This window comes from Zingiber officinale, chromosome 2B, assembly GCF_018446385.1.
Source record: "Zingiber officinale cultivar Zhangliang chromosome 2B, Zo_v1.1, whole genome shotgun sequence".
Taxonomy (NCBI): Eukaryota; Viridiplantae; Streptophyta; class Magnoliopsida; order Zingiberales; family Zingiberaceae; genus Zingiber; species Zingiber officinale.
In genome coordinates, this window is record NC_055989.1 from 87,860,995 (window position 1) to 87,875,520 (window position 14,526).

The window sequence follows — 14,526 nt, forward strand, 5'->3', positions numbered from 1 at the left end:
AGAGAAGCAACTATTGATTGGCGGGCACCCATGATCAACTATCTTAGACAGGAGATCTTACCGACTGACCCAGAAGAATCACGATTGATAAGGAAGCAGACCCATGCTTATGTCATGATCGGGGATCAGCTCTACAAGAGGTCCTTCTCTAGACCCCTGCTCAAATGCTTGGGTATGGAGGAGGCCGACCAGGTCTTGCGAGAAATACATCTGGGATGTTGTGGCAATCATGTTGGTGGACGGACATTATCTCGCAAGGTACTCCTAGCCGGGTATTTCTGGCCTACTTTACAGAGGGATGCACATAAGTTGGTGAATACATGCTTGTCTTGCCAGAAACATCAAAATTTAACACATCGGCCTACGGCTCTGTTAAGAACGTCTATAGTCTCATGTCCTTTTGATCAATGGGGCATGGATATTGTGGGACCATTTTCGATGGCGCTAGGTCAGAGACGTTTCTTATTGGTGGCAGTGGATTATTTTTCTAAGTGGGTAGAAGCAGAAGCCTTGGCCCGGATCACAGAAGATGTTGTCATTCAATTTCTATGGAGAAACACTCTTTGCAGATTTGGTATTCCACACAAACTGGTGTCAGACAATGGAAGACAATTTCAAGGACAAAAACTACAGGCCTGGTGCAAGGGGTTTGGCATAACACAATCCTTCACTTCAGTAGCATATCCACAAAGCAATGGTCAGACCGAGGTAGTCAACAGAGAAATAGTACGAGGTCTGAAGGTTAAGCTGGATCATGTGGGAGGCAATTGGGTGGAAGAGCTATCAAGCATTCTGTGGGCATATCGTACAACACCTCGGGAAAGTACAGGTCTGACACCGTTCCACCTGGTTTATGGCAATGAAGAGTCGTACCCATAGAAATCGGAGTGCCCTCGGTCACGAGGACATTATATGATGAAGAAAACACAGAACGAAGGTTGGCTGAGCTAGATCTTATTAGCGAAACCCGGGACAGAAAGGCGGCTCGGCTGGAGGCCTATCGACAAAGGATGAGACAAAATTATAACAGAAGAGTGATTCCTCGATTCTTTGGAGAAGGAGATCTGGTCTAGAAGTAAATCAAGCCAGTGGGGGACGTGACCAAGCTAGCACCTCAGTGGGACGGGTCTTACAAAGTCATCAAAAAGTTAGCGTCTGGAGCTTATTATTTACAAGATGATCGAGGCAAGAAGTTAGATCAACCATGGAGCGCTAACTACTTGAGACCTTACAGAGTCCGAAGGAGTGTACAAAGAAGAGTAAACCGGGCTGTGAGCCGAGCTGTCGCCTGATTGACAGACCGGGTAAAAGGCAGATCGGGTAGAGCGACGCGGGGGTATGAGAGCAGAAACTGTATGTTCTAATATTCCTTTCGGCCAACTAAGCAATTCTGGCAAAAATAAACTTAGAATGTAAGTGGGAAAATAGCAAAGTACTTTACAAGAGATTGTTATTATATACAAGTAGTCAAGGAAAGATCACTTGAAAGGTGCAAAAATTTCATCTGGGATCTCTTTAAGGATCCGGTCATGATCTAAAAATTCAGGAGGCGGAACTGACTTCAAATAGTCTTGTTCATAAAGTTGACGCAGAGCCCCGGCCGCACCATAAGTAACAGAAGTGGAGAAGCGCTAACCTGCTTGGGTGTAGATTCTGGAGAGCGCAGGTACAGAGCGCGGCTCTGTTGACAGCGGTCATTCTCTCCTTCTTTATAGAGGGTCAGGGCTATGGATACTCCTTTTGCGGTTGCCCGAGCCTGAGCCAGTTCATTCCGGGCGACGGCCAGTTCTGCTGCTTGGGAAGTCAATTGGGCCTCCTGGGATTTCAACTTCTTGTCTTGATCATGCGCTAGAGTCTCGGCGGCACGCAGCTTTTGAGCTAATTGTTCCATAGCTCGTTGATGCTCTAAAGCTTGTTGATCTATACTTTGCTGGTGCACAATATCGACTCGGCTTTGCTCTTCCTTGAGACCTTTAAGTTCATGGTTGGCCCGCGCTAGGGATACTTCCAGACTGTTCTTCTTTTTGGTTAAATCTTTTATTTCAGCCCTCAGGGCATGGCTAGCCTGAAAAGGGTCATTCAATTGCAGTTCTAGTTCAGCAACTTTGTCCCGCAACATCTTATTTTCATGGTTAATAGCATGGAAAGACTGGTTTATTGCCAAAGACTCTGCACAAACCTGAGACATAGGAAGAACATTTGATAAAAATGAGGAAGACAATAGTTGCAGTAAGCAATTATGGAAGCTGACCTTAATGTATAGCTCAGAGAATCTCTCCATCTGGGCAGGGGGCGGTAAGATTTCCATCTGATGCATGCTTTCTCCCCATAAGGTGGCTAAACGACCTTTCATTATCAAGAAACTGGTGGAAACATCATGTCGTGAATGCAGTCCAACCTCAGATAGAGCAGTGGTGCGATAAAATTGGGGGACGGGTGGAGGCGGTTATGAAGGTCCCGCGGTCGAGTTAGAAGGCCCAACAGTTGACCCAGCAGGAACTGATGGAGGCACAGGAGATGGCTCTGGAGGTGAGGTAGCTGGCGGAGAGCGAAGCGAGGGATCGGCCTCGGTGCTCTGGTGCTGCGGTGACGTAGAAGGTTGAGTAGGAGGTTGAGCTGAAGGAGAAGGTCGAGCAGTGGGAGGCTCAACTAGAATTGTGGTGTGATTTGGCGAAACATCTGCCTAGTTCGGGATAGGAGGCGGCGTCACAATGGGAGGTGGAGGAGAGGCAGCTGCAACTGGAGGAGGAGAAGGGATAGAGGACGGGCCTGAGTCGGACACAGGACGAGGGGCTCGGCGTCGACGTCTCTGAGACAACGGCTGGCTATCCGAGTCAGAATCATCGGAAGGCGGCCGAGCCCTGCGTCTAGTGGAAGAAGGGGCATCCTGGCTCAAGCGGTCATTTGCGGAGCGGGCCTGGCAAGCTGCTTGAGAAACTTCTCTGAAAGCAGGGCTTAGGTAGGCAACGTTGCCTGATCTTCTACCAGGGACATAAGTAGTTCGAGGAGGATTAACCGATCGAAGAGGGGTCGGGGTAATGGGCCGGGTTGTGCGTAGGGCCCGGGGGCGAACAGGGGCGGCCGGCTGGGGTGGACGCGCAGTCCGCGGGCGAGTAGGGCGAGCCAAGGGGGCAGGACGGATGCCAGAAGACTCTCGTCAAGCAGGTCGGGGTGGAGGATTGGACGGGGAAACCCCACCAATTGAAGTCGAAGATGAGTGGGGGAATGCTCTTCTCTGCAAGACAACTTGGTCGCGCCTCATTATTTCCATATCGCTCAGAGGAAGAGGCTGAACCTCCGAAGCGGGAGTTAAGACTTCATCTGTACAGGATCGAGTAGGAAGTCAGCAATAGTATGAAAAAATAAATGCTTATGAAATGGCAACAGAATTAAAAGGAAGGCTTACCCAGGGAACGAGGTGTTTCAGGAGTAAGATAACTTAGGCGGAAATAAGCTAACAACTCTTCAGATAATAGACGTGTCAAATTCAGCTGCCAGCCGGCTAAACAAGACGAGGCTTCTATGTAGGAGGTATCAAGGTGAAATTTCCCTAGTTCTGGAGACGGGGGAAGTAACGGTTGCCATCGCAGGAGCCACTCCACCTCGTGAGGAAAGCTAATGAAGAAAAATTTGTTCCTCCAGCTCGGGTCAGAAGGCGGAAGGGATGAGAAAAAAGCAGTTCGAAGACGGGGCTGAAAACAGAAGGTGCCCTCTTCCTGGCGTCGGAGGATGAAGAAGCAATGGAATAAGTGGGCGGACCAGGATAGTTCACACACATCACATAGCACTACAAAGCCACATAGGATCCTTATAGAGTTGGGTGTCAGTTGTCCCAGGGGAATCCGAAAGTAGCGGCATATGTCGGAAAAGAAAGGGTGGAGAGGAAGACGAAGGCCAGCCACAAATTGCTCTTTAAAGAAGGTGCAATAGCCAGCAGGAGGATTGAAGAATTGGTGTATTCCAGTGGGGATAACCACCTGTACGTCGTCCTCAACTCCATAGGTATAGCGCAAGTCATCTCGATCCAATTCATCGAAAGTGGATGAACCAAGGTAGTACACCGCCCCCGAAGAAGGAAGAAAAGAGGGGGAAGCCATGAGAAAAAGGAACAAAAGGAAGAAAGATCAAGCAGAAAGCTACCGACACAAAAGAAGGAGGATCGGAAGTAAGGAGGGATTCAAGCAGAAGGAAGAAGAAAAGGACATGAAACTCCTGAAGTCGAAAGCGAGGAGAGAATATTTATAGCCGCCATGCAGAGGGGCAATTTCGTCAAACCATCATCCATCGGAGCAAAATAATTGGCGGGAACAAAGAGAACCGACGGATCTTCCTTGAAAATAACGCCCAAGGGTATATTTGGAAAAGTACCGACGTAAAGTACGAGGAGACGGATCTCGGGAAAAGGCGCAGCAGTTGCCTTATAGAAAAATGTCTTCGCATTCCCAATCTGGGCTTAACCGTTAACTAATTTCCCGGTCTGAAGTTTTCCTGACTTGGAGTAGAGATAAAAGAATAGATTGGAAAATATGATCGAGCTGGAGCTGTCAGCCAAGGAGAGCAAGTTGAACAGGTCGGGATATAAACGCAGATCGGGCATGTGGTTAAGCTAAGTTAAGTGGTCCACAGAAGAAAGAAAGGAAAATAGGTCGGAGTAAAAGGGGGATTACTGGCCGGGGTCCAATAAGACGATATGGACAGCTAACGCACATGTTCTCTTGGTCGTGGGTCGCATTGGTCGGGTAATATACAATGCAACTGAGAAGAGGGTTAACATTACGTATCATAAGAGAATCAAAAACCAAAGGTCATGCCATATCATAAGGGTGATAAACAGCTCGCAGAGAAGGTTAATTCGTAATTATACAGTAAATAGATTGAGTAAAGGGGTGATAGCTTTAAATTTACATTAAGAACCACATCCTAGATCATTGTTAGTAGGGGGCTCAGGGGGGCAAGACGTAGAATCGGCCGGAGGCTCAGGAAGGAGGAATAAGTCGTCATCATCCTTGAAGGTGGGAAGCGACTCGTCTGGAATCTCTCTCATCAGGCGATCAGTATCTAAGAAGTCCTCTGAGGGGGCAGCGAGAAGTAGATTCTGCTCAAACATTTGTCGAGCCCCGCCACCCGCACCACAACAGAGCATGAAATTCATCAAACCCCCTATCTTCCTCAAGAAGAATGGGGAGGAGACGTATGGACCTCAGTTAAGGTCTTCTGAAGAGCCTCCCTAGTTTCCTGCAGACTCGCCAACCGAGAGTCCTTTTCATCCATCTCCGCCACCAGTGAGCGACGCCTTTCTGGCTTAGAAGCTAATTTTGACTCGCTTGTCCGCAGAGCCGCTTCCAAAGTTTTAATCTTGTCAAAAGCCGCATGTGAAATGTTGCGGGCAGACTCTGCAGACTCCCCAATTAGTCGAAGGTACTAGCTAAATCCCCAGGAGTCGGGTTGAGGGGATCTCGGGGAGTTAGCGGCAGCTCTGACTCTTGGAGACGAGTCCTTAGCGCTTCATTCTCCTTTTGCAAGCGAGAGGCGTACTGAATGACGCTCAGATTGGCGGAGCAGGCCTGCGTTAGATATAGAAAGAAAAATTATAGAAAGATTCCAGCACAGGAGCCTTGATATGAGAGGACTTACGGAGACAATCTGGCAGGCCGCTTGATCTAGCCCCGCCATCGGAGGATTCTTCCAAAACTTCTGATTGCCTGATCGCCAGGACGCTGCTAAATCGCCCTCTAATTCAACCAGGGCAATCGGGGGAGGAGCCTCTTCTGCAGTTCCTTCGGTGGCGCCTGACTCTGTGAAAGAAGGCAGGCGCCAAGAGTCAGTAAACGAATACTTCTTGCGAATTTTCCTTCGAGACCTAGAAGTAGAGGCGGGAGCAGCTAATGGAAGGGAGGCAGATTGAGTTGCAGAACTCTCGGGCTGGTCCATTAAAGGAAGGGGTAGCTGCCCGAGAGAGAAGACTTTTGCAGGAAAAGAGGCCTGATCGGAAGTTATAGCCAGACCGAGGGTCGGGGGCAGATATCTGGGGTGACATAATGGGAACCTCCGGCCCCAAAGCAATCTCCCAGTCAGGGGTAGCAGCCCTGGCTTCCAGAGAATGGGGAGTAGCAATAGAGCGACAACCAGAAGGAGGCGGGGGTGATGCCGGAGTAGCGGGAATCCCTTTTCCTCTTACGATGGAGCTTTAGACATTTGGCTGGCGGGGGAGAGGCAACTCACTCTTCCTCGACCTGCTCTACAGTAGCCAGGTCTTCTACCACAAAGGCCGGGTCCTCTACAGGAGCCACGTTCAGAGGAGGGGCCAAGGAAGTTTCCTCCTGGATCGGCACCAGGGGGACAGGCTGTGAAGCAGAAGGAGCCAGACTGAGAGGAAGCTGCCAAACCCTTAGTAAGCTTCGCACTTAAAGCTTTCAAATAGGAGACAGATTGGCATTTTACGTCTGAGGAGTACGCGCAGAGCATGGCAGCCTCTGCAATAAGAAAGAAGGATACCTCAGTTAGTGAAGAGTAGCAGAGGGGAAAACGGGGTCTTACCAAATGGAGCCCCTATGTCCGCCTGAACGGGGCTGAGCCGAAACGAATACAGAAAGCCTTCCAACAGTAATATAGAAAAGCTAACGCTCACGCCTTGAAGTTTTTCTGAAGCGGCGTTACAGGAAGGCTGGTGTTGATGTACAGGAAGGTTGGAAGGGATGTCCGAGCACCACTGGGTCAGCTCGACCAAGGGCTCGGGGAATCTAACAAAGAAGAAACGGGATTTCCACCCCTTGTTGGAAGAGGGCATGTCAGAAAAAAACTTATAGCCAGGCCTAGCTTGTACCATAAACACTCCTGTCTCTGAACGTTTGAAAGAATAGAAATGATGGAAGAGCTGAACGGTTAGGAGAAATTAGTATACGCGACAAAGAATGACGGTGCCGCAAACCGCTCTGAAGAAGTTGGGAGCGAATTGAGAGATGCAGATGCCGAAGTATTCGCTCAGGGAGGAAATGAAGGGATGGATGGGAAAACGAAGGCCTCCTAAAATCTTATCTCTAAAAACTATTATGAAGCCTTCCGGAAGGCTGGCGGGGTGTTCATGGGGCGTAGAAACTCTGAGTTCATAAGCATTGCTAAGTCGCAGGTCCGAGCGAATCACAGATAGGTCATGATCATCTATATCAGAAATGAAGCACGAATACCAAAGGGCGGTCTTACCATCAGCCATTATCAAGGTAAGGAATGGTGGAGAAGAGATCAGTCGAGAGGGAGAGGAGCACCAGGCGGGAGAAGTCTAGAAGGGGAAGGGTGGAGACACCGGAGAAGTCGAAACAACAGGAAGAGGAAGGCAGTCAAAACGCGCAAGGCAATGACTGCGGACTGCCTTTAGGGTGTATAAAGGGAGTTCTCCTAGGGAGTATCGAAAAGAGATTTCGAGTATCTTTTTGGGTGAAGAGCCTAAAGTCGTCTGATCGCAGAGGGGCATGCTCTTATGGGGAATCGTGTACAAAAAGGAGTGGCGTCGGCGGCGTCATACTGTGTAAGCAATAAAGGCATGGGACAGGTGTCGATCCCCTAGGAAGCGTATTAATGATGGACGTGATAAGGAAATCATGAGATGAGGCGGGAGTACGGTAACTTTTATCACACGACTTTCTCGGGAAATGGCAAAGAAAAGTGGCGGGAAAGAAATTTGAATGCAACTAGGTCACAAGACATCCTTTCCGCTGGTTAAGTGAGATTTCAATGTCTCTATCTTCACAATATATCTGATACTATATATCTTTGGCCTGCAGATGAAACAGAAGCAGTTCCTTCACAAGCCCCGGTTGGGAATTCACCCATGGGTAGGCAACATTTATCCAGGTCGGGGAATCACCCCCAAGGCGGTAATATTTAGCCTGGTCGGAAAATTACCTCCAGGTCAGCAACATATATAGCCAAATAGGTTTTCATAAGAATTCCTGGTCGGCTATCCCAGACTCTCGCCCCAGTGCGAGGTCGGCTATCCCAGACTCTCGCCCCAGTGCGAGTTATAAGTGAGCAAGGCTCTCACGCCCAACGACCTTCCAGGTCGGCTATCCCAGACTCTCACCCCAGTGCGAGTTATAAGTGAGCAAGGCTCTCACGCCCAACGACCTTCCAGGTCGGCTGTCCCAGACTCGCCCCAGCGCGAGTTATAAGTGAGCAGGGCTCTTACGACCAACGGCCTTCTCGGTTGAACAAGGATTTTCTCGGTCAGTATGTCTTATATTCGTCGACACACCATGCTGCAAGCTAAGTTATCGCGTCCGGCTGGTCAATAAGCAGTATTCAAAGGTTCTGGTTAAATAGGGAATCTCGTAGGCATTTCCTCAAACGGCTCATCGTCTTTGGTCAAAAGTTCATATGGTATGAGGTAAGCTACTTTTATTACTGTTATTTTTGTTAGAAATATTAGACAGACACAGGTGTTCTATAAAAACATGATGATACCCGAAACAAAATGGGAAGCTACAATAAGAGGAGAATACAAAAAACAACTTTTATTCCATTAAAATCAGAGGTACATTCTTTAAGGATTTACATGGCTACCAGAGCCAGACACTTGATCCTGCTTAGTCAGATGAGCTCGGACCTTAATTAGATCTTCTGTAATAAGGTCGATGGTACGCTTCAATTGCCCAATGGTTTCATCTTTGATCCGTCCTTCCTCTTTCAAAAGAACCACTTCATCTTCATGCTTCCTCTTCAAATAAATAATATACTGCCCTGACTCTGAAAGTCCAATTGAGCTTTATGTTTAAGAGCAATTTCGGCTCAGGTTCTGGATTTGGCGGCCAGCCAGAGGCTCTCCATCTCATGAGTAAGGGAAGCTTGAAGATCTCGGCTCGCGGTCATTTCCTGTAGGATGCCTTCCTTTTGGGCCAGCAACTCCGTCAGAATGGCAATTTGCTGGAGCGATGCTTCTTCTTTTTGAGCTGATAACTCCAACAGATGGGAAGTCTGTCGAAGCAAAGAAGCAAGTTTGCTAGGTTCTACGGTAGGAACAGATGGGAAGTCTGTCGAAGCAAAGAAGCAAGTTTGCTAGGTTCTACGGTAGGTTCCATGGAAACAAGGTACTGTGTTGACAGGAAGATGGCTGGAAGCATTGGACGTTCAGATCTTTTATAAGGAAGGAGAAGGTGAAGGGATTTCCTCGGAACTTGAGGCGGTACTCGGAAAACAGCCTAACATTTATAGGAAGAAAGTGCTCCCAGAAGTTGAGGAGTCCTCATAAATTCAGAAGGAGATCGTTCATCTCCCAAGATGGAGGGAAATTTTGCAGAATACGGATGAAAGACAGGTCAGCAAAGGACGCGGGAACTAGGTCAGGTAACATAAAGATTGGGGTCTAGTCAGTCGGACTAGAACCTCCTTCGACTAGACTTGAGGGGGAGGCTTGTGATACGGCGCATGTTTGTGGGGTCGATAAGATGATGTGGTTATGAGTCAAGGCCACAAGAGGGTCAGAAGTCAACCTGACCTGGAGGTCAAGAAGGTCAGAAGTCAAGCCTCTGTGGCCGGTCAGAAATCAAGATGACCTGGAGGTCAAGAAGATCAGAAGTCAAACCTCCGTGGCCGGTCAGAAATCAAGATAACGTGGAAGTCAAGGAGGTCAAAAATCGAGCTTACATGGACAGGGTCGAAGTCTCGACAGATGGGACGGTCAAAAGATGGGATTATATGCCAGACAAGGACTAGCCCTGATAGCGGTCAAGGAGCTGACCCACGGGCCAGGTCAGGAAGTTCAAGCCAAGGATCACAGGTATACACGTAGGCCTGGACATAGACTTGGCGTGCAGGTCGGGACATCCAAGCCAAAGATCACAGGTATACGTGCATGTCTGGATACAGACTGAGCGTGCAGGTCGGAACATCCAAGCCAAGGATAACAGGTGTACACGCAGGCCCGGACACAGATTCGGCGTGCAGGTCGGGACATCCAAGCCAAGGATCACATGCATACATGCAGGCTTGGACACAGACTCAGCGTGCAGGTCGGGACATCCAAGCCAAGGATAACAGGTGTACACGCAGGCCCGGACACAGGCTCGGCGTGCAGGTCGGGACATCCAAGCCAAGGATCACATGTATACATGCAGGTCTGGACACGAACCTGGCAAGCAGGTCAGAACGTACAAGCCGAGGATTACGGGTATACAAGCAGGCCCGGATACAGACTCGACGTGCAGGTCGAGACATCCAAGACAAGGATCACATGTATACATGCAGGTCTGGACATGAACCTGGCGAGCATGTCAGAACGTACAAGCCGAGGATTACGAGTATACAAGCAGGTCTGGACATAGGCCTGGCGTGCAGGTCAGGACGCACAAGCCATGGATAATAACAGATAGAAGCGGGTAGGGACACAGACCTGGCGTGTAGGTCAGGACACACAAGCCATGGATAATAACAGATAAAAGTAGGTCGGGACACAGACCTGGCGTGCAGGTCGGGACGCACAAGCCATGGATAATAATAAATATAAGCGGGTCAGGATACAGACCTGGCGAATAGGTCGGAACGTACAAGCCGAGAATTACAGGTATACAGGCAGGTCTGGACACAGACCCAGCATGCAGGTCAGGAAGCGCTAGCCAGGGATAATAGCAGATAGAAGCAGGGCGGGGTACAGATCTCGAACTACAGACTCATCGTCCAAACGCTACAAGACAAACAAGTCAAGGAATCGTAACCGCTTGTTAGAGAATGTCAGACAATAATCAGCATGTCAGGGAATATTCTCATAGTCAGGGCGCATTACCCCTTCTGATTCCATCGCCAGCCTATGAAAAGGTGCCACCTGTCATCCACCGCCAGACAAGGCATGACAGCCGATATTCCCTGACACCCGTCAAACCCAGAAACTTTCGTTGCAGTAAAAAAAGGGAAGCGTTGTCCCTTACGCAGGTACGCTCACTCGTCATTTCTCACTAGTCTTTATTTTTCGTCCTTTCTCTGTGATTTCTGGGGAAAAGGTACCTGACTTGAGTGTCGAAGGGCCTGACCCGGAGACTTTTTCCCTGGTTTCTAGTCTCTAACGACTGGTGGATTCATCTGAGTGTGCGCAGAGCAACAGCGTCATCATCCTGATCATCTCTCGCCGTTGGCCGCCCGTGTGAACCTTTTTCAGAAGGGTACCTGGTAGATCCAACGCTTCAACGACTTTCCGTCAACTTTCTGCACAATAAGGTTCGCCTTCATCCGACTCAGCTTCCAAACGGAATCACCGTATATGGAGTAGGCACGTTGGTTAGGTCTAACCACTGCATTCTTTTACATCTTCTCTCGTGTTTCTCTTTAGATTTCTTCACAATAGTAATGGCCAATGGCAGATGATGCAAAAACCTACTCCCAAAATGCACAACCTTAACCCATCCTTCAATTTCGTCGACCCTACTGCTCGACGACAACGTCCCCAAGTTACAGGCAATGGTAGAAGAAAACTACCTCCACTCGGTTTCTAGAATAATTTGCATGTGTGTACAATTTTCTCAATTGCATACAAATCATCTATCCCGACGACTTGAGACACGATGCCTACGAGTTTTATCCGAAAAATTCGGCGGCTAGTTCCAGCACCGCCGCACCCTGGCAGGCGGCGCCACCCGCTGGCTTGCTGCTCGAGCTCTGTAACAGAGCTCAACGTTGTTCCGACAAGCAAACCTGCTCCTCATCCTCGCGTATAACTCATCCGAGAACTCCAGCACTCCTCTCAAATTGTTCCCACTCAGGTAGAGCGCATGGAGCTCAGTCAGATCTTCGAGGCTCTTGGGCACTCTTCCGCTCAGATCGTTGTCGTTCAGCGCCACAAATCTCAACCTCTTCAGCTTCGCAATAGTTTTTGGGATTTCGCCGCGCAAGCTAGTGCTCGAGAGATCCAAGGCGATCAGATTCCTAAGATTCTCCAGTCCGAGCTCGGCGAGGTTTGCACGGAGGGGGTTGTCGGAGAGAAGCAGGTACTGCAGCGTGGCCATGCCGGCGAGTCCCGCCACCCCGGAGAAGTTGTTGTTTCTCAGATCGAGCAACGTCAGGCTCCCCTGCTTCGCAACCGGCAGCTGCCCGTTCAACTGGTTGTTGCTCCGGTCAAGCTTGAGGAGCGCGTTCATGGAAAGGATCGACGGCGGCAGAGGACCCGACAAGGAGTTCCTGCTCAAGTCCAAAATCAGCAGCTCATTCCAGTCGTTGTAAGCCGGGATTTGACCGGACAACTGGTTCCCGGTGAGAGAGAGCCGTCTGAGAAGCACCAAGTTCCCCAGCTCCGGCGGCAGCTGCCCGGTTAATGAATTCTCCACAATGCTGCAAAGGTTGGAACCGTCAACCCAGCGGCCCCCTCACCCCGGCCCCACAAGTATGAGAGGGAGTAAATCTAACGAGGCAATGTCGCAGCTAGTGAGGTTATAATGAATTCTCCACAAGAACCAACGACTGCAGGTTTGAGAGCAGGGCGAGACCGGGCGGGATTCCTCCTCTCAGGCCGGCGTTGGATCGGAACTCCAGCGTCTCTAAGCTTCCGGACAGCTTCTGCCAGTCCTGAGACAGAGAGGCGCCGCCGGCGACGGACTGATCAGTAAAGCACCTGAATAGGGACAAGCTTCTCAAACGCTTCAGCTCGAAAAGATGCGGACTCAGCTCCACTTCCGGCGACCAGCGCAGGGCCGACGTCGATGGCGGCGATGTGCCACCGGCCTCCAAATTGAGTATTTAAAAAACGAATCTTTTAACGGAATTAATAATTTAGGGGCAATTTTTTTTATCCCAACTTAATTACAGTTTAGATTAAAATTTGGACAATATGTTAAAATAAATAAATATTTTATTTTTAGTTCGACTTATATAGAGAATTTTTATATATCTATTTAATCTTAACAAAAAATTATTTTAATATGGTCACAATCTGTTTTGATATATTAAAATAATTTCGATAAATTTAAATATTTTTGACAAAGTTATAATTTTCTATTTTTTATTAAATTGATTTATTTTAAATAAAAAATTGCTAGGGCTTTGTTTTAATTTCTTACTTATAAAAAGCACCTTCTAAAAGTTTGGACAGCACCAATAGCTATAAGTTGTGTTTTAGATTTATTTGATAGGCAAATGAAAAAAAAAACCGTTAGTTTTTATTTTAAAATTAATTGGGTGAAATTTGAATACGTGAATTATAAAAAAGTAAGTTGCGCCCAACCTATCACTCTCTAAATCTTGATGAAAAAAAACTTCACTGGATGTCTGATTTCATCGTACAAAAAGTCGTTGTAGGGCAAATATCCCTTAAGATTCATCCATTTTAAAATATACGAGGCCACCTTGAAAAACTGTTAAAATGACGACTCCATCTTTTCTGCTCCAATAAGGACAATCCAAATTAGGAATACGATCCTGCAATTGTATTACGGCAAAATGTCCATCTTCACTTGAGTAATCGAGTCAGTCATTAGCTAAACGAGTTGAGTTCTATGGTATTTAAACTTGCAATTGTTTGATAAAGTAATCGAGTCAAACCGGATTGAGTTTAAAATGAATTAAATCATTGAAGTAGTTGTTTAAATTTGACTTAGTTTCTTTTTTACAATCTTAAGCTTGGTTTAATTTTATTTGATTGTTTGAAAATTTTATATTTTTAAACTTACTTAATTAGTTATTGAATTTGATAATATAAAGTCAAGACAAATAAGATGTGACCCAAAGGTAATCAAACTCGGCCTAGAAGGGACTCAGGTTTAGAAAAACTTGCTCAGTACACTCATCCCAAACAGTCAAGTTTGACCAAAGACAAATCTGCTATTACGACTCAGCCTCAGCCTCAGCCTCAGCCTCAGCCTCAGTCATTGACCTCATGTCTGACTCGCCCATAGTCGTCAATCTCATCTTCAACTAGGCCATGGTTGGCAAGCTTGTCTCCAACTCGGCCTCAGTCACAAACCTTTTCCCCGAATTGGCTATAGGCACAGATCATGTCTCCAACTCAACCGCAGTCGCCAACCTCTTCCCCGTCTTGGCCATAGGCGCTAATCTTGTCTCTGACTCTACCTCAATTACTGACTTCATTTATCCTCAGGGTTACTCAACATCGACCTTAAATCCTCCGGGCTCAGGCCCACATCTTATGCGGCTCACTTAAAAAGCATAGGGGAGGGGCATGTAGATAAGGAGACTCCATAACCGCTTCATTCATGGGACCATTTTGCCTGGAAGATGTGGAAAACGATAATGTCATGAAGCACGTGCATAACAGAAGCGCACATCTCGGAACACATGATAAATGGATGCACACATCTCGGAGAAACATGTACATTTACAACTCTTTAAAAGATCATCTACTTCTCCTTACACGCTGCTTCATACTCAAGAAAAATCCTAACTTGAGTGTCAGAATGGTTTGTCGAGATTCATCCTCGGTGTCGGAGTGGTCTGTCTTGGAGTACATTTCAAGTCTTTTTATCCTCCTCGACGACGATCTCCAAGAGTGTGCACGTCAATGTTAGAGTGTATACTAAAAGCCTAGCTTTTTGTAAA

General features: G+C 47.8%; 1 protein-coding gene across 1 annotated transcript; it reads right to left on the minus strand.

Moving 5' to 3' along the window:
- Positions 1–11,576: 11,576 nt before the first annotated feature.
- LOC122048429 (piriformospora indica-insensitive protein 2-like) lies at positions 11,577–13,863 on the minus strand. Its single transcript, XM_042609996.1, has 3 exons — positions 13,799–13,863; positions 12,426–12,586; positions 11,577–12,304 (listed from the first exon to the last, which is right to left on the minus strand). The coding sequence occupies exons 1-3, from the start codon at positions 13,861–13,863 to the stop codon at positions 11,577–11,579; spliced, it is 954 nt and encodes a 317-aa protein (XP_042465930.1).
- Between the last annotated feature and the right edge of the window lie 663 nt (positions 13,864–14,526).

Coding starts and splice junctions, on each gene's coding strand:
- LOC122048429 (XM_042609996.1), bottom strand. CDS start 13,863: ATGGGCGAGTCAGACATGAGGTCAATGACTGAGGCTGAGGCTGAGGCT. Junction 12,587..13,798: donor GCTGAGGCTGAGGCTGAGTC/GTAATAGCAGAT, acceptor GTCCCTATTCAG/GTGCTTTACTGATCAGTCCG. Junction 12,305..12,425: donor AAACCTGCAGTCGTTGGTTC/TTGTGGAGAATT, acceptor ACCTTTGCAGCA/TTGTGGAGAATTCATTAACC.